Source organism: Oratosquilla oratoria, chromosome 31 (assembly GCF_046742065.1).
Source record: "Oratosquilla oratoria isolate Oo_2021 chromosome 31, ASM4674206v1, whole genome shotgun sequence".
Lineage (NCBI taxonomy): Eukaryota > Metazoa > Arthropoda > Malacostraca > Stomatopoda > Squillidae > Oratosquilla > Oratosquilla oratoria.
In genome coordinates, this window is record NC_134807.1 from 45,259,958 (window position 1) to 45,280,010 (window position 20,053).

Consider the following 20,053-nt stretch of genomic DNA (forward strand, 5'->3'; position numbering starts at 1 on the left):
AATTTTCTATTTTCTATTTACTGACATAGTTATATTAAAATTATTAACTGACATTGTTATTTTAAAATTATTTACCAGTTAGGGTAAGTGTGAGCATTTTTCTGTTAAAAAAACGGACTAAAAAATTCACAAAATTGCCAAAATTATGAAAAAAACTTTGAGAGCAAACTCTGCGAATATGCGGGGCCGCAAACGGTGAATCGTGAATAAGTGAGGGTATACTGTAGTGGCAAAAGACCATCCTTAAGATATTCTGAGAAGTGAACACATTACAAAAGCAAAAGAGAAAGATTTGGGAGTGTTAATAAAAGACAACCTGTTACCTGACAGATATATCAGCAGGATTGTGGGAGAGTATGGACTGCTGCAGAAGATCAGTGGCATTCCTCTATATGGATGAAAAGCTGATGAAAAAACTCATCAAAACCCTGATACATCCAAGATTGGAATATGTCAGTAGTATGATCCCCACACAGAATTAAGGATATAAGCAAATTTGAGAGAATACAAAGGAAAGATAAAAAGCATTGGGTCTGCCTACTTTAAAGGATTGAAGATAAAGAGGTGATATAATTATAGTATTCAGGTCACTAAAGGGGATAGATTGCAGTGACAGAGAGATCTCCTGATTAAAGATGGGAGGGCTTTCAGAGGTCATGGAAACAAATTAAGAAAGACCACATATCTAAAGGATGTGAAGAAACAGTCTTCCATATAGATGTATAAATGCTTGGAATAGCTTAGGAAGTGATATAGCCCAAGCTCAAACAATACATGAATTATCTAAATATAACTGGAAATCAAGGACATATATTAAATTGGAACAGTACATGAATTTGAGGCTAGGTATAACAACATATTAGAGAATAGGAGATGAGACCCAATGAACACTGCTCCTTTCTTATATGCTACAATTAGTAAATACACTGATAAACACAAGCCAACGTTTCTTCCCAAAGATATTTGTGGGAGGTTCTGTGGATTGTTGCCAGCCACTATGGGGCTGCCAGTTTTCCATTTAGTGAAACTCAAAGCAACAATTGACTGATTTACTTGACAGACATTGTCCCCCAATGTCCCTTTTACCTTCTTCATCCACCTCATTCTTGGTCTTCCTCGAATGTTTACTCCCTTCATTTCTACTTCCATGCCATTTTTTGCTATTCTTTTTTCATTCACCCTTTCCATATGCCCAATTCACCTCAACACTGATTTACACTGTTCTTTTTTCACCCAATCTCTGTCTCACTTCCATATTTCTTCCTGTATTCTGCAGGTATTAATTCATCAGGGGAGACAAAGTCCACTTTCTTTTAATAATGAGTATATTGCTTACACTTTTTTACTTTTCATCTAGTGTATGCAAACAAAACTGTATAATGCACTGACTTCAAATAGAATTGATATCAAAGAACATATATATCCTAATGGTACACGCAAAACACAATTTTAACTAGAAGAACAACTTTTGTGAAAATGAAACAGATACACCATATCTTTCTAAGTTACTAAATATACAAGTCTATTGTTTTCAGGTCATGAAAGAAAACAATCCTAATAAATTTGAAATTCATATAATGATGTTCTTAAATATGCGTAATGGTTCATTTATAGGTAGCAAGACACACTTACATCTATGCTACAAAATAACCTTAAACATAAGAGTTGGGAATGAAACATTACAACCATTCAATATTTTCCATCTCAATGCAAATATAACTATGTACCACATATTTACAAATGTGGTAAATAAATTTAGACTAGAAATCAGAGAATCCAGACATTTCTGTTAAAGACCGTCTACTATGAAACTCAATATTTCAAAACAAGAGGACTGCCTAATGTTCAAAAGTATCAATAATGTCCATTAACTAAACAAATCTCGTTTACCTAAACCAAACAATTCTTTCTACATCTACTTTGGAACTAAAAAATTCATGGTCAACAAATGTGAATAACAAATATTCCTCAACAGAAAATGTATATAAATACTGGATATTACATCAACAATCAAAGCTATACTCCAGTTCCATATAATCAAGTGAAATATTTTACAAAATTCACCACCATAAAAAGGTAATGAATACAAAATCTTCAAAGCATAACACCATCATATTCATCTATATTTCCACTTTCTAAGAGAAATATTCTCCTAAACAAAAGTGCCAGGAACACTGCAACTGATGCACTAAGAATCACACTATATAAATAGTCAACACTAGAATGGGCTACAACTGGAGAGGCTGCTCGAGTTTCTTGCACATTTTGTATTGGAATGTGTGGTGGTGTATGTTGCTGCTGTTGCAGGGCCTGACCTTCACCTGGCCCATCCACATCATTTTGCACCACTTCTGTAGAGTTACTGTCTCTAACTGATGGATCAGTATTCAGTATTTTTTCTATTGGTTCAGTTGATTGGGAGGAACTTGTATTTTCCTTTTGAACTGTATAATCAGATTCATCTTTTGAATCTACAACCAGATTTCCCTGGTCTTTATCTTTACAGGACAGCTGTTCTAGATCTGCAACTCCAGAGACTGGAGCAGAAGACTTGTCTTCATTCTAAAAAGAAAGACAAAAAAGAATATACATAAAAACTAGCACTAATGTAACAAATTATGAGACTGGGCATAACTTTTTAGCCAGGCTGGCACATACTAAGGGTTCTATTTCATTGCTATGATCAGGCAGATTAAGCAGACAGTCATTTCCAGCATTTTTAAGGTGACCACACCCCCATTTTACTTCTAAATTGCTAAGCTTGCTATATATTTGAATTTTCAGGCACATGACATTAATAGAGTGAAGGAGACCCATAACAGTGCCATTCTTTCCCTCCCATGCCCTTTCACCACTCCTGACACCCTACCTACCATATTCCCAAACTCAACAAAGCAGACAGAAAAAGACAAGAACAAAATTAAAATTAGCCTATACCAACACAGATGGAATGATCTCAGGACTGAATGAACTAAATGACTACCTGGCATCAGACATATGGGAATAGTAGAAACTAAATTAACCACTTCCCTACGGTGACGCCTACGTAGGCGGCATGAGGAGCAAGTGGGTACTCGATGATGCCGACGTCGGCATCTTGATTATATTTATTGTAGTCGTACCTACATAATTTCCATTCTCTCTAAACTGGCTTCATCAATTTTCTATGGTTATCAAAATACACGGGTGAAAGAGAACGAACGATTGAGCACTGACTTTATTTTTTATAATGCGATTATTATGACGCAACATTGCACGTCGGGCAGCTAATGCTGCCAGACGTGCGATGTGCCCCGGAGTGAAGAGGTTAAAAGGTAATCTACCACCAAACACTGTGGGACAAGGTCTATACAACTGTTGGATGAAAAATAGAAAGGAAAAACAAGGAGGGGGAGTATTATTTCTGACCAGGAAAGACTTAAATGTGACAAAGTTAACAGAAGGAAAAAACAATGTAGAATCAATTATGATAAAAGTAGAAGCAACCACATGAAAAGTAGAAAATTTGTAGTAGTGTATGTAACCCCCGAAACACAGTCCTGGACAGAACGCGATCATTCCAAATTGTTAGAAGATAGTATGAACTGATTGATATACTGAAAGAGGAAATACAGTAATTATGGGTGATTTTAACCCAAAAGAAATATGTTGGGAAGAAATGACAGTAAAGGGTGGAGAAGACATATGGGGCAGCATGCTACTCGATATGACCATTGAATACACAATGACTTAGTGGATAAAGGAATATACCAGATACAGAAACAATGAGGAACCTTCAAGACTGGATTTAATACCTACATCAGAACCTGAAATTCTACACAGAATATATTACAAAACACCAATAGGAAAGAGTGACCATGTACTAATGGAATTCGAATTAAAAGAACAAATAGACCTAAGAAGAAATGAGAAACATAGAATAGGAAGACCAATATACAACAAAATGAATTTTGAGAAAATTAAAAAATTCTTTCGTAATGCAAACTGGGAAAAATTCCTAAAGGAAGAAACAAGGATGGAAGAGAAATGGAATATATTAAAAGAAAACTTATAATGAGGGTGTGAATAAACATATACCACAACAAAAGCAAGAAAGAACATACATAAAGAACTGGTACAACAAAAAATGTGAAGCTAAGGATAAAAGAGACAAAGCCTGGAAAAATGAAGAAAAAAAAAGAGCAAATGGCAAACATTACATCAAACTAAGAAACGATTATGTAAACATACACAGAGAAGAAAAGAGAAATTATGAAAAAGAAATAATAGAAAAATGCAAGGAACAACCTAAACTATTTTACAGATATGTGAATGGTAAACTAAAAAACAAACAAGAAATAGAAAAGCTGCACCAAGGAAGTCATGAATATACAGAAGAACAAGAAATGGCAGAAATTATGAGCAACCATTTCAAATCGTTATTCACAGAGGCATCAGAAAATGAAGAGGTGGAGCCTTAGAAGTGATAAAAGATTGTTTCAAAGAAACAGCAGAAAGGAGAAAAAGCTATCTATATACCATGGGCTTCTCCCTTACAAGGGAGATAGCCAAGTCAAAAGGAAAGTACCCACTCTGACCCATTCCACTCACTTCCACCAAACTTTCCTTCCTCTCATCTTAACTTCCCATGGATGATAAGCCATCCCTGTATCCTGCCCACTGCCCTGGGTCAGAAGCAATGCAGCAAGAGACAGTATGTCCATAGCAAGGCCACTTCACTTAATCAGCAACTCCCTCTCTCAATCTTCTCATGCAGAAGAAAGAGAAGATGGGGAGAAATATCTTTCAGCTGCATCAAAATATTCATACCCAACCACTCCCTATCCCTCTGCCCATCCTTCCATGCATCACAGTATAATCTATACACAGCTATTCCCCACTCACCCCTATCTCCTGCCTTCTCCCTTCACTGCTCAACAGACATTCCCCTCTTGCTCAAAGCCCCTTTCACCCCATCCGTCCATCTCATCCTCAGTCGTCCCTTCAAGTTCATTCACTCCACCTCTGTGTTCCACACCTCTTTTACTAAACTTTCTTCACTCATCCTTTCCATGTGTCCAAACCATCAGTTGTATCTACCATCTCCTTTTCCACACCAGCTCTCCTCATCACCTTATTTCTCACACTATCCATCCTTGTAACCCCTACCATACATTTCAGACATTTCATCTAAAACACACAATCGAAACACAGACTAGAACGGACATCTAAAGCGAACTCTGAAACACAGCACTTTTTCAATAAATTTTGTGGAAACACCTACCTTGTTTATACAATAGGGGACTATGTTTATCAAGTGACCGAAATTATAAAACAAAGTAAATTTACTCATTAAATCACACAAATTGGAAAATGTTGAAGAAAGACATATATATAGTGAACCAATAAAGAGAAGACTGGATGTAAGCAAAGTGGAATCACCGTTAGGAGTCATACTGAAAAAGACTTGTAACATCGAAACTCCAAGAATAAACCAAAGGTTAGATAACACTGAATTTTCTGGGTTTGCAAAAGAAAGTGGAACACTAGGTAAAGGTTTAGAATGGGAGAATGAATCAAGTTATAGAAATATCCTAAGAAATCAGGAGATTACATACATATATACCAAAGGCAGAATTAATAAATGAAATTATAGATATGAAAGCTGAATACAGGGCAATGTATAAAGAAATGAATCAGTTAAAACTTCAAAATGCTGAAACCAAGAGAGCTTAACCTCTTCAGTACGGGCCAAAATTTCGCGGGCAGCATTAGGTGCCAGACGTACGATGTGTCGTAATAATACTCGCATCATAAAATATAGTCACCGCTTATATCGATCGTTCTCTCTTTCACCCGTGAATTTTGATAACCATAGAAAATGTGATGACAGTTTAGAGAGTATGTCATTAGGCAGGGGCAACTACAATAAATATAATCAAGACGCCGATATGGCAGCATCGCGTATCCACTTGCTCCTCATGCCGCCTACGTATGCGGTACCGTATGGAAGGGGTTAATGATCTAAAAAAGGAAATAATCATAGTCAAAAGTGAAAACGAAAGAATGAAGATACAAATAAAAATGAGGCTTTGAAGAAGTAAAAGAACAAATACAAGCAGTGACCATGAAAACGGGAGAAACAATAAATGAGACAGATCTCCAAGAAATAAAAAATCAATGGAAAGTAGAACAAGAAAAAAATAAATAAAATAAATAAAAAAATAAATTAAAAAAATAAAGAAATAGTACACCAAGTGGAAGAGAATGCTACAGAAATGGTTATGAAAGTAATTAAGGAGAAAGAGAATTGAGTCAGATATACAGTGGATAAAAAAAGTGCATAGTAGTTTGTGGTATTAAAGAAAAAACATAATATAATTAAGTACCTAAGAAAAAAAGAGGAGAAAGAACTTGCAAAAGAAATTCTAAAAGAGATACAAGAGGAGGAACAAGAAATGGACAAAGAAATAGTAAATAGAATGGGACTGTACTCGAAAGAAAAAAATAGACCACTAAAAATTAAACTAAGATCTCAAATGACAGTGGAAGAAGTATTATCTAAAACAACAAAGTTGGCAAAAAGTGAAAATTACAAAAATGTATGGATAAAGAAAGAAATGATGAGGAAAAAGAGAAGGAAAACACACTAAGAACTGAAGCAAATGAAAAAATTAGAAAAGAACAGAGACTGGAAAGAATGATGTTTTTGGAGAGTACTGAGGAAATGGTATTACATACATACATATACCAAGGCTTTTTCCCCCTTACAAGGGAGGTAGCCAAAAAGGTAAAGGCATAAAATCATTTCCACCTATTCCATCCCTGAATACACTCCACACCCCTCCACCCTCCCTCTTATCTTAGCACCTCCTGGATGACGGGTCATCCCTGCACCTTGTCCACTGCCCTGGGTCAGAAGCAGTGTCGCAAGACACAGCACATCCACAGTAAGGCCGCTTCATTAAATCGGCGACCCCCCCTCTCCGTCTCCCCATTGCATAAATAACGTACACTAACTTAGATGGCATGATTTCACAATTAAATGACTATCTGAAAGAAGAGAAACCAGATATAATGTGAATTGTAGAGATGAAATTACAAGGCTCACTACAACCTAATACTGTGGGACAATGTCTATAGAACTACTGGATTAACACCTTCCATACGGTGCCGCACACGTAGGCGTCATGAGGAGCAAGTGGATTCGCGACGCTGCCATATCGGCGTCTTGATTATATTTATTGTAGTCGCCCCTGTGTTTTTACATTCTCCCAAATGCGCCCTGAATCCCATTCTCTGTGGTTTTCAAAATTCGCGGGTGAAAGAGAGAGCGATCGATATAAGCGGTGACTATATTTTATGATGCGAGTATTATTACGACACGTCATACGGCTGGCATTGGCTGCTGCCCGCGAGATTTAAGTCCCGTACTGAAGTGGTTAAAAATAGAAAGGAGACACAGGGTGGAGTCATGTTTTCGGCTAAAACAAGGTTTAAAGGTGACAAAGATAACAGGAGGTAATAATGTGGAATTGATTATGATAAAAGTTGAAAACAGTGACATGAAAAGTAGAAAATTTGCAGTAATATATGTGCCCCCAAAAACATATTCTTGGACTGAGAGTGACCACTCCAAAATGCTGGAAGACACAAAGCATGCATTAAATGAATTACTAAAAGGAGGAAACATAGTAATCATGGGTGACTTTAACTCCAAAGAAATATGTTGGGAAGAGATGACAGTGAAAGGTGGAGAGGACCTTTGGGGAAATATACTACTGGATATGACCATTGAATATACAATGACTCAGTGGGTAAAGGAGAATACCAGATATAGAAACAATGAAGAAACGTTGAGACTAGACTTAATATTTACAACAGAGCCTGAAATTGTGGATAAAATGGAATACAAGACACCAATTGGGAAGGTGGAATGGGTGGGGGTTGGGGGGTGAGGTAGCATGTGTGAGAAAAATTTGATGCAGCCTGAAGGGATTTCTCCCCCATCTTCTCCTTTTCTGGATGGGGGGACGGAGAAGGGGGGTCACCAATTTAATGAAGCAGCCTTGCTGTGGATGTGCTGTGTCTTGCAACACTGCTTCTGACCCAGGGCAGTGGACAGGATGCTGGGATGACCCATCAACCAGGAGGTGCCAAGATAAGGGGGGAGGGTAGAGGGTGGAGGGGAGTGGAGTGTATTAGAGATGAAATGGGTGGGAATGGTCTTTATACCTTTGTTTTTTGGCTACCTCCCTTGTAAGGGGGAAAAAGCCTTTGGTATATGTATGTAATTGGGAAGAGTGACCACATATTAATCGAGTTTGAACTAAAAGAGGAAATTAATTTGGGAAGAAATGAGAAACACAGAAAAGGTAGACTAATGTACAACAAAACAGATTTTGAGAAACTTTGAAAATTCTATCAAAAAGTAAACTGGGAAAACTTCTTTAGTGAAGAAATAAAGATGGAAGAAAAATTGAATATATTTTAAGAAATTTATAAAGAAGGAATAGATAAATATGTACCAAAGCAGAAGCAGGAAAGGGTGTACATTAAGTGCTGGTATAACAAAAAATTCTTATATTCTTATTGGACAAGGTGCAGGGATGACCCGTCATTCAGGAGGTGCTAAGATAAGAGGGAGGGTGGAGGGGTGTGGAGTGTATTCAGGGATGGAATGGGTGGGAATGATTAGAAAGATAGGCAAAAGATAGAAAAGACAAAGCTTGGAAAAGATGGAAAAAGAAGGAGAGAAAAAAAAGTGGCAAATTTATATAAAACTGAGAAATGAATATGTAAAAATATGCAGAAAATGAGAAACACAGAAAAGGTAGACTAATGTACAACAAAACGGATTTTGAGAAACTCGGAAAATTCTATCAAAAAGTAAATTGGGAAAACTTCTTTAGTGAAGAAATAAAGATGGAAGATAGATAAATATATACTAAAGCAGCAGGAAAGGGTGTACATTAAGTGCTGGTATAACAAAAAATTCTTATATTCTTATTGGACAAGGTGCAGGGATGACCCATCATTCAGGAGGTGCTAAGATAAGAGGGAGGGTGGAAGGGTGTGGAGTGTATTCAGGGATGGAATGGGTGGGAATGATTTTATGCCTTTTTCTTTTTGGCTACCCCCCTTGTAAGGGGGAAAAAGCCTTGGTATATGTATGTATGTGTGTATAACAAAAAATTGTAGTGAGGCAAAAGATAGAAAAGACAAAGCTTGGAAAAGATGAAAAAAGAAGAGAAAAAAAAGTAAGTGGCAAATTTATATAACACTGAGAAATGAATATGTGAAAATATGCAGAAAAGAAATAAAAAATATGATACATAGTAGATATATGTGAGGATCAACCTAGATTATTCTACAGGTATGTGAATGGTAAACTGAAAAATAAACAAGAAATTGTAAAATTGTATCAAGGAAATGAGGAATATATAGAAGACATAGAAATGGTGGAGGTTATGAACAAACATTTTAAGTCTGTATTCACAATAGAAAATGCACATAATTGGGAAGAAGAAAAGGTAGAAAGATCCCCCAATGAAAGAAAGAAATATAACACAAAAAGAAATACATACATATACCAAAGGCTTTCCCCCTTATAAGGGAGGTAGCCAAAAAACAAAGTCATAAAAACCACTCCCACCCATTCCATCCCTAACATACTCCACTCCCCTCTAACCTCTTCCCTCCCTCTTATCTTGGCACATCCTGGATGATGGGTCATCCCTAAATCCTGTCCACTGCATTGGGTCAGAAGCCGTGCCGCAACACACAGCACATCCACATTAAGGCCACTTCATTAAATCAGCGACCCCCTTCTCCATCCCCTCATGCAAAAAAGGAGATGATGAGGAGAAATCCCTTTGGGCTGCATCAAATTTTCCTCACACATACTCCCTCACCCCCCATCCCCCACTCATTCCACCTCATGGATTACAACATCATCCATATACAACTATTCTCCATTAACCTCTTGTCTTCTGTCCTCCCCCATCCTTCCTCAAACCCCTTTCACCCCATCCATCCATTTCATCCTAGGTCGCCCCCTCATGCTCACTCCTTCCACATCTGCCTTCCAAACCTCTTTTACTATTCTTTCTTCACCCACTGCCCTAGGTCAGAGGCAATGCAGCAACACAGAACATCCACAGCAATGCTGCTTCACTTAACCCATTCAACTCCGATGACAAGATGTCTTGTCATTTGGTCAAATAAAACAAAAAATCATAATAAAACAACAAAATGTTTGATGATCAAACAGCACCAGAAAAATATGACGTCATCAGTCCTCCTGGAGGAGGACTGATGACGTCATATTTTTCTGGTGCTGTTTGATCATCAAACATTTTGTTGTTTTATTATGATTTTTTGTTTTATTTGACCAAATGACAAGACATCTTGTCATCGGAGTTGAACGGGTTAATCACCCCCCTCTCTCTGTCCCCTCATGCAGAAAAGGGGAATATGGGGAGAAATCCCTTTGGGCTGCATCAAGTATCACTCACACATAAGCACCCCATACCCCCCCTATCCCCTACCCCTCCCTTCCTTGCCTACCAGTATCATCATTTCAACATTAAAAAATGTAGTATAATGGAATTTGGAAAAAGCAAAAATAGAATATCCGGTCAATACAAAATAGAACAAAAGAAGTTACAAAAATAAACTCAGAAAGAGACCTAGGAGTAATCATTTCAATTGACATGACTCCAGACAAACATGTAAACAAAATAGTTGGAGAAACCTACAACTTAATAACATCAATGAAAGTGGCCTTTGGCTACATGGACGAAGAAATGGTGAAGAAAATACTAGTTACACTGATAAGACCAAAATCAGAGTATGCAGCATCACTATGGACACCCAGTACGAGAAAAAAAAAAAAAAAAAAAAATAGAAAGAATTCAAAGAGCACTAACAAAGATGGTACCAACACTGAGCATGTTGACATATGAACAATGATTGGACAAACTAAACTTATTAACTCTGGAACAAAGAGGAGAAAGAGGCAATTTGATAACCATCTATAGAATAATGAAAGGGATGGAAATCTTTGACAGGGATGATCTACTTAAATGGGACAGAAGAAATACAAGGGGACACAAGAAGAAACTTAAGAAGGACAGCTACAGAAGAGATCTGAAAAAGAATAGCTTTCTACACAGTGATAGATACATATACCAAGGCTTTTTCCCCCTTACAAGGGAGGTAGCCAAAAAGGGAAAGGCATAAAATCATTTCCACCTATTCCATCCCTGAATACACTCCACACCCCTCCACCCTCCCTCTTATCTGAGCACCTCCTGAATGACGGGTCATCCCTGCACCTTGTCCACTGCCCTGGGTCAGAAACAGTGTCGCAAGACACAGCACATCCACAGCAAGGCCGCTTCATTAAATCGGCGACCCCCCCTCTCCGTCCCCCCATTGCATAAAAGGAGAAGACGGGGAGAAATCCCTTCGGGCTGCGTCAAATTTTGCTCACACATACTACCTCACCCCCATCCCCCCGCCCATTCCACCTCATGCAATCACAACATCATCCATATACAACCATTCTCCATACATTCCTGTCCTCTGTCCTCTCCTGCCCTTCCTCAACAGACATTCCCCTCTTCCCCAAAGCCCCCTTCACCCCATCCATCCATCTCATCCTAGGACGTCCCCTCATGTTCACTCCCTCCACATCTGCCTTCCATACCTCTTTTACTAGTCTTCTTCACTCATTCTTTCCATGTGTCCAAACCATCCTAATATTCTTTTACCAACCCTATCTCCCAGCTCTTTTTCCACCCCTGTTCTCCACCTCACCTCCTCATTTCTCACTCTATCTAGCCTAGTAACTCCCATCATACTTCTCAGACACCTCATCTCAAACACATTCAAACTCCTTCTCTCTTCCTCTCTTATGTTCCATGTTTCTGCCCCATACAGTGCTGTTAGCACAATCACTCCTTCATATAGTCTCCTATTGGCATCCATTCTCAAATGTCTATTCCTCATTACACTCTTCAATCCACCACTCGCTTCTCTCAATCTACATTCTACCTCCACCTTCACTCCACCTTTTCCTGCCACATTTGCACCCAAGTATCTAAAACTATCCACATCCTCCAGTCACTCTCCTTTAACCACTTCACTACGGGACTTAAATCTCGCGGGCAGCAGCCAATGCCAGCCGTACGACGCGTCGTAATAATATTCGCATCATAAAATATAGTCACGGATTATATCGATTGTTCTCTCTTTCACCCGTGAATTTTGAAAACCACAGAGAATGGGATTAAGAGCAGATTAGGGAGAATGTAAAAACACAGGGGCGACTACAATAGATATAATCAAGACGCCGATATGGCAGCATCGCGAATCCACTTGCTCCTCATGACGCCTACGTATGCGGCACCGTATGGAAGGGGTTAATGCTCACTTCCAATCTACTGCCACTTTCACCCCTTGTACATCATATAACCTTATTTTTACCCACATTTATCTTTAGCTTTTTTCTATCACATACTCTCCCAAACTCTGCCACCAACTTCCTCAATCCCTCCTCCGATCCTGCCACATGCGCAGTGTCGTCCACAAACAACAACTGGCTCACCTCCCACTCTTCTCCATTTTCTTTAAACATCTCCAATCCCTGACCCACTACCCTTGCATTCACCTCTCGCACCACCCCATCCATGTATAAGTTGAACAGCCAGGGTGACATAACGCATCCTTGACGAAGTCCCACCTTTACCTCAAACCACTCACTCTCTCCATTTCCAATCCTGACACAAGCTCTACTACTCTCATAAAAACTCTTGACAGCTCCTAGAAGCTTTCCTCCTATCCCATATATCTGCATAACGTCCCACAGTGCCTTTCTGTCTACCCTATCGTAAGCCTTTTCTAGATCCATAAAAGCCCAAAAAACATCCTTCCCCTTTCCTATAGCTTTCTCACATATCTGTCTTACCACAAAGATCTGATCTACACAACCTCTACCTGCCCTAAATCCACACTGTTCCTCACCAATTACTCCCTCTGTTCCTCTCCTAATCCTCTCAATCAAGATCCTCCCATAAGCCTTCCCAACTACACTTAACAAGCTAATCCCTCTGAAACTACTACATTCACACTTGTCCCCTTTTCCTTTGTAAAGAGGAACTATACAGGCACTCCTCCAGTCCTCCAGCACTCTACCTTCTCTCCAACAAACATTAAATAACCTCACCAGCCAGTCCACCATCACTGTACCTCCCTTTTTCAGACATTCTGCATGGCATCCATCCAGACCAAGTGCCTTACCTGCTTTCATCATCTTAACAACTGCCTTCACCTCATCCTTCCTTATTTCTCCTCCATTCTCCTCACTCATCACTCTCATTTTCTTCGCATTTCCCACTGCAGCTATCTTTCCCTCCCTATCCTCCTTCACATTTAGCAACTCCCTAAAATATTCTGCCCATCTTCCCCTTACTACCTTCTCTTCCATTATCATCTCTCCATCTGCACCTTTTACCTTTTCTTCTCTACTTGATTCACCTCCTCTTCCTCTCTTAATTTCTTTCCAAAATATCTTTTTATTACTTTCAAAATGTTCTGTCATACTCTTACCCCATTTCACATCTGCTCTCCTCTTTGCCTCCTTTACCTTTTGCTTGACTTCTCTTTTCTTTTCTTTGTACCTCTCATATGACTCCCCCGTCTTATTTTGTAACCAATCTGTGAAAGCTCGCTTCTTCTCTTCTACAACCTTCTTTGTTTCCTCATCCCACCATTCACTACACTTTCTTCTATTTCCCCCTGTCCTTCTTGTTCCACACACCATCCTTGCACACTTTGTGACTCCCTCCTTGAACAAGCCCCATTCCTCCTCCACACCCAGCTCCACTCTATCCTTTACTCCCTCCCACTCCTCCTTCAGCTTCTTTTCGTTCTCCTTCTCCTTTCCCTTTTCATTCAAAGAGTTCACTCTAAGAACCTCCCTACCTTTAGTCCCTTTCCTCTTTCTCCATCTATCCTCCACTCTCAACTTGCCTTCCACCAAAAAATGATCTGATATTCCCCCACCCTCTCCACTTAGCACATGTACTTCCTTAACTCTTCCTATCATAATCCTATTTACCACTACATAATCCATTAGCACTCTATCTACCACCCTTCCATCCACCGCCCTCTCCCATGTGTACTTATGCTTGACTTTCTTCCAAAACACTGTATTTGCTATCATCAACTCTCTTTCTAGACACATTTCCACCATCAACTCTCCACTACGATTCTTTCTTGGAACTCCACATTTCCCAACCACTCCATCGATTGGACCATTTCCTACCCTAGCATTAAGGTCTCCCAGTACTATTACATTTACATTTCTTCCTAAATTCTATATGCACTCATTTAAATCTATCCAAAAGGCCTCCCTTCTACACTCTTCTCACTGCCAGGCCCATATGCACTTACAAAGACCCACATCTCCTTTCTCAGTTTCACCTTCATCCACATTATCCTTGAGGAAACCTCCTTCCAATCCACTACCCGTTTATCTATCTCTTCACTTACTAGAATAGCCACCCCTTCCCTCCCTCGCCCTCTCTTCACTCCTGATAACCTCCCACTTACACTCCCAAACTTACACTCACCCTTCCCTTTCAACTTAGTTTCACTCAAAGCCAACACATCCATCTTTCTTCTCACAAACATACTACCTATCTCTTCCCTTTTACTCTCATCTGTACCACATCCACACATTAAAAGACCCAAACCTTAGGGTGCTGGTCCGAAAACTCCCAGACCCTCTTATGCCTTCTCTTTTTTGTTTAGGAATGTCCCCTGTGGGGCTACAAGGAGAAGGATGCCTAGTCCCAATCCCCGTCCCTTTCTTCTCGCCTCTTACGATCCAAGTGGGAATACTTGGTGGCAGTATTCTTTTCCCCCACCACAGAAAAAGAATACTTAGAGAAATGGTACAGGACAGCAACAAGGGGTTGGTGGACAGCATAACGGAGGGACAGTCGTAGTATAAAAGTGTCATAATTTCTCTATGAACAGAGTTTTCCTCTATCATAGACAAAATGATGTGTGGCTCTGGTCTGTAGGGGTGCCCCATATAGACCCTAAAGTATCAACTGCATGCTACTTTGCCACAATAACAAGCAGCCAATACCCCAGACGGTAACAGTGATAGATACACGGAATAACTGAAAGAGAAAACAGTGAGTGCTAAAACTATACATAACTTTAACCCCTTCCATACGGTGCTGCACACGTAGGCGTCATGGGGAGCGAGTGTATTCGCGAGGCTGCCATATCGGCGTCTTGATTATATTTATTGTAGTCGCCCCTCCATAATGACATTCTTTCTAATTCTTTTGTAATCGCATTTTCTATGGTTATCAAAATTCACGGGTGAAGAGAGAACGATCGATATAAGCGGTGACTATATTTTATGATGCGAGTATTATTACGACACGTCGTACGGCTGGCATTGGCTGCTGCCACCGAGATCTAAGTCCATGACGCCTACGTGTGCGGCACCGTATGGAAGGGGTTAAGAAAGAACTGTATGTGGAAAGATACAACTAGCTCTTCTCTCGTAAAATACAACTAGGTAAATACACACAGCCAAGCTCCACTCATCCCTATTACCTGCCCTCTTCCTTCCTTGCTCAACAGACATCCCCCTCTTGCTCAATGACCCCTTCACCCCATCTATCCAACTCATCCTCAGTCATCCCTTCAAATTCACTCTCTCTACCTCTGCCTTCCACACCTCTTTTACTAATCTTTCTTTATCATTCTTTCCATGTGTCCAAACCATTCCAATACTCTTTCATCAGTCCCAAGTCCCTAAAATACTGGCTGCATATAACTAGTCTATATCCCAATACAGGATACAGACTATCTCTCTACCTCCCTTATATTCCAGGGCTCCATACAGCACATTTTCTTTAACTTCATCCCAAATATTTATTTCTCATTACACTTTTTATTCTATTTAGACCATTACTTGGTAGCTGCTCTTTTTACTTCATAATTCAACTCCAATTACACTCCCCTATTCACCACCAATTAAGACCCAATACGTTCAAAACTCTCAACTTCCTCAAATTTCTCACTCTTCACACTCATATTCAACCTAACACTATTTCCTTTCATTGTACATCTGATACAGGTATACACAAATACTAATGGGGCTATTACCCTTATAAAAGTTGGCCAGCTCAAAGCGCACACCCACCCACCATCTTCTTGTGTATGAAAGGTCATCCCTGTCCCGTCACACTGCTCAGGTCAATGGAAATGCAGCAAGACAACATCTTCATAGCTGGAGCTCATTTATCCCCAGCACTTCAATTTAAGGTGACTTCCCTCATCATCCACTCCTAAAGTTTAGTGAGCAGACAAGAACATCCCTTCACAATGTCTCTCCATTTATCTGATCTCTTGTACTCTCCTCCTCATTCACAATATACAAGATAAATCTGTAATCTAGAAACCCCAAGAAAAATGGATATTGTAAGAACCTCATGATGATTTTATCTTATATACCTTAAATAATAAGATTACAAATTTCACATAAATGCAAGGATTTAGACACTCGACAAACATAGAAAGGGAAACAAAGTTGTGGATGGGAGTGAAATTGGTGGAAATGGTTATGTCCCTTTGACTTGGCTACCTCCCTTATAAGAGGGAAAAGCCCTTGGTATATGGATGGAATTTAAACACTCCTTAGCTTACCTTAATAGTGACTGCCATTTGAGACATGGCTTGCTGTGCCTCCCGCTGTACTGCCTCATTACTACCAGTCCTTTCTTTAAGCAGCTTATGAACTGGTCCACACTCAGGACATATGTACTCTCGACTCCTATCAACAATAAATCAGGGATGAATGAGTACTTTCTGTGAAACATCAATGGTGTCAGTAACAACAACAACAATTATATAATACCAACTGTAGCCTTGTTTCACTGACTAGAAACCCACAGCCCTACAATAGCTTGTAAATGTCCTTGGGCCGTCTCATATATCTCCCCAGGAAGAACTTTGGATTGTTGTCTGTGCTGTACTGGTGTGAGACTATTTCTATGTCACTTGTTGGAACAAATAGGAAGCAGGGGAGCAGTTCCTGATTGTCAGCTCTTCATGTGCAAAAAGGTGTACAAAATACACTTAAAGGTCAGATATCAACAGATATACCATTCACTAAAAATAATCGAAAAAGTACTTTTTAAAAGCATACAAATAAAGTTTTTACCTATTACAGAAGAATTTATTCAGAAAATTCACTTTTAATTGCGCCTCGCATACCACTTTTCCGAAGTCTAGATATTCAGAATAACAATATTGTTTGTTTGGCAACTGTGACGTCACGAACGCGGAATTCCCCGAACCTTTCCCGAAGCGCACGGGCGGAATGTTTTTTGCCAAATTTGATAAGATGTAGATGGTGGAATTATATAGAATACTGTCAGTATGTTTTTTTATGTACATTAAACTGTAAATACAAAAAGTTATGGAAGTCTTGATATCTGACCTTTAAAGGTCAGATATCAAGACTTCCATAAATTTTTGTATTTACAGTTTAATGTACATAAAAAAACATACTGACAGTATTCTATATAATTCCACCATCTACATCTTATCAAATTTGGCAAAAAACAGTTTTGTCTTCATTTTATTGCGTCGTCTGCTATTCGAAACATTCCGCCCATGTGCTTCGGGAAAGGTTCGGGGAATTCCGCGTTCGTGACGTCACAGTTGCCAAACAAACAATATTGTTATTCTGAATATCTAGACTTCGGAAAAGTGGTATGCGAGGCGCAATTAAAAGTGAATTTTCTGAATAAATTCTTCTGTAATAGGTAAAAACTTTATTTGTATGCTTTTAAAAAGTACTTTTTCGAGCAATACGATGATTTTTAGCGAATGGTATATCTGTTGATATCTGACCTTTAAGTTGATAGAGATCCTGGATCTAGTCCAGAGTCCAGAGAATGAGTGTCAGTCCCCCTGATGGGTTTTGAAAATGGGAAGTTCCACTGTCCATCTTGTTGATATTCCCTACTCTGCTTGGCTGAGCAGTCCCATCTCCCTGAAGAATGCCACAGCTGGAATGGGGTTTTCCCAAAAATCCCTTATAGAGTGTATATTGTTTTGTTGTTGTTGTTGTTGTCGTTCCCTAGACTGTCTGTCCGAGCAGTCCGTCTCCCCAAGGAATGCTACAGCCAAAACTGGGTTTTCCCACAAATCCTTTATAGAGTGTATGTTGTGTTGTTTGCGTGCATGATTGTGTATAATGCAGTCTTCCATTATGTGTTGTATGGTATGGGGTGAAGTGTTACATCCTGGGCAGCTGTTCACAATGCGGTCATCCAGCCTCTTCTGGTAGCTTAGAAGTGCTGGGTGGTGGCTGCACCGCAGTCTGGCCAAGTGGACTCTGTCCTTTCGTGGGAGAGAGGATTCAGAAGGGTGGATATCAGGGTGTCTGGAATGCAGCAGTGTGTTGTCTTTCAGTGTGTTAATGGAGCGGTGAGTGATATGATTACGAATATGTTTCCGGAGGCTGGTGGTATTTGGTGGTTGTGGAGGAAGAGAAGAGAGTATTTGTGCATAATAAAGGTCTTTGGGTGTTGTTTTAATGTTTCTTGGTGTGTGTGGGTGTTCTGCTATGTAGTGTAGCGGGTGTGATGTGTTTGTGGTGGCTGCGGCAAGTGTTTGTGTGCCTCTCATGTCGAGGTGGTCCTTGACTTTGAGGACTTTTGTTTCATGGTGTAAATGGTCTGTTGGTGTTGTATTTGTGCAGCCTGTAATTGTTTTTAGGGCTTTGTTTTGTATGATTTGAAGGGTGTTGTGGTGTGTCTCACTGAGATTAGGAGCCCGTGCAGGACTCGCATAATTCAACACTGAGCGTATGCATTGTTTGTATATTGTTATATTAGTTTCTTTGTTTTGTCCAAATGTCGTTCCAGTGATTGACTTAAGTGCGTTAAGTCTAGGTGTGCATTTGTTTTTTATGTTTGTGATGTGTTGTTTGAAAGACATGGATGTACCGTATGTTACACCAAGAATTTTCAGTGTGTTTGTGTGTGGTATTAGAGTGTTGTTGATGTAGAGATGAGGTATATATTTGTGTTCTATTGTCCAGTTGGTGAGAAGTGTTGCTGTAGATTTGGTTGGAGCTATATTGAGTCTGTTTGTGATGAACCATGTGTTGAGTGTATCGAGGTATGGCTGGATTATTTCTGCAGCTTTGTCTGTGTTATGATGTGTGCATGTGATTGTTATGTCGTCTGCGTAGGAAGAGATTTGTATTTCTGAGTTGTCTGGTGTGGGTAAGTCATGCATGTATAGATTAAATAGTGTGGGGGATAGAACTGAGCCCTGTGGTACTCCATTCTTAACCACTTCACTACGGGACTTAAATCTCGCGGGCAGCAGCCAATGCCAGCCGTACGACGTGTCGTAATAATACTCGCATCATAAAATATAGTCACGGCTTATATCGATCGTTCTCTCTTTCACCCGTGAATTTTGAAAACCACAGAGAATGGGATTAAGAGCAGATTAGGGAGAATGTAAAAACACAGGGGCGACTACAATAAATATAATCAAGACACCGATATGGCAGCGTCGCAAATCCAATTGCTCCTCATGACGCCTACGTGTGCGGCACCGTATGGAAGGGGTTAATGTTTCTGATGTGTGATGATTGGCCATTATATGACACATAAGCATTCCTACCTGCCAGATAATTGGCCAGCCATCTTTTGGTGTTATTGTGCATGTCTGTGTTATACATTTTATTTGTTAGGTTGTGGCGGGGGATAGCATCAAAAGCTTTACTAATGTCTAATGTTATGAGAAGTGTTCTGTGGTGGGGCCTATTTGAATTGATGCCATCTAAAATTCTTTGTGTGAGGTTTATCAGAAGAGTGTTTGTGGAGTGTAGGGGCCTAAAACCGTGTTGTGAGTCAGTAAGGGGAATATGTGGTGTGACAAGTTTAAGTATTAGGCGTTCAATGACTTTAGAGGGGGTGCAGAGAAGTGTGATTGGGCAGTGCGATGTTGGGAT

The 20,053-nt window shown here is 39.6% G+C and overlaps 1 protein-coding gene across 3 annotated transcripts in view; it reads right to left on the reverse strand.

The window, feature by feature from the left end:
* Window positions 1-1,558: 1,558 nt before the first annotated feature.
* LOC143041539 (ubiquitin-conjugating enzyme E2 J1-like) overlaps window positions 1,559-20,053 on the reverse strand; it is a 44,701-nt gene continuing 26,206 nt past the window's right edge. For all 3 annotated transcript variants that reach the window (XM_076213532.1, XM_076213531.1, XM_076213533.1), the window contains 2 exons: window positions 16,720-16,846; window positions 1,559-2,562 (listed from right to left, as the gene is read on the reverse strand). In XM_076213532.1, the coding sequence (XP_076069647.1) occupies window positions 2,095-2,562; window positions 16,720-16,846 (595 nt within the window). In that variant the 3' untranslated portion in view covers window positions 1,559-2,094. The remainder of the gene's footprint in view (window positions 2,563-16,719; window positions 16,847-20,053) is intronic.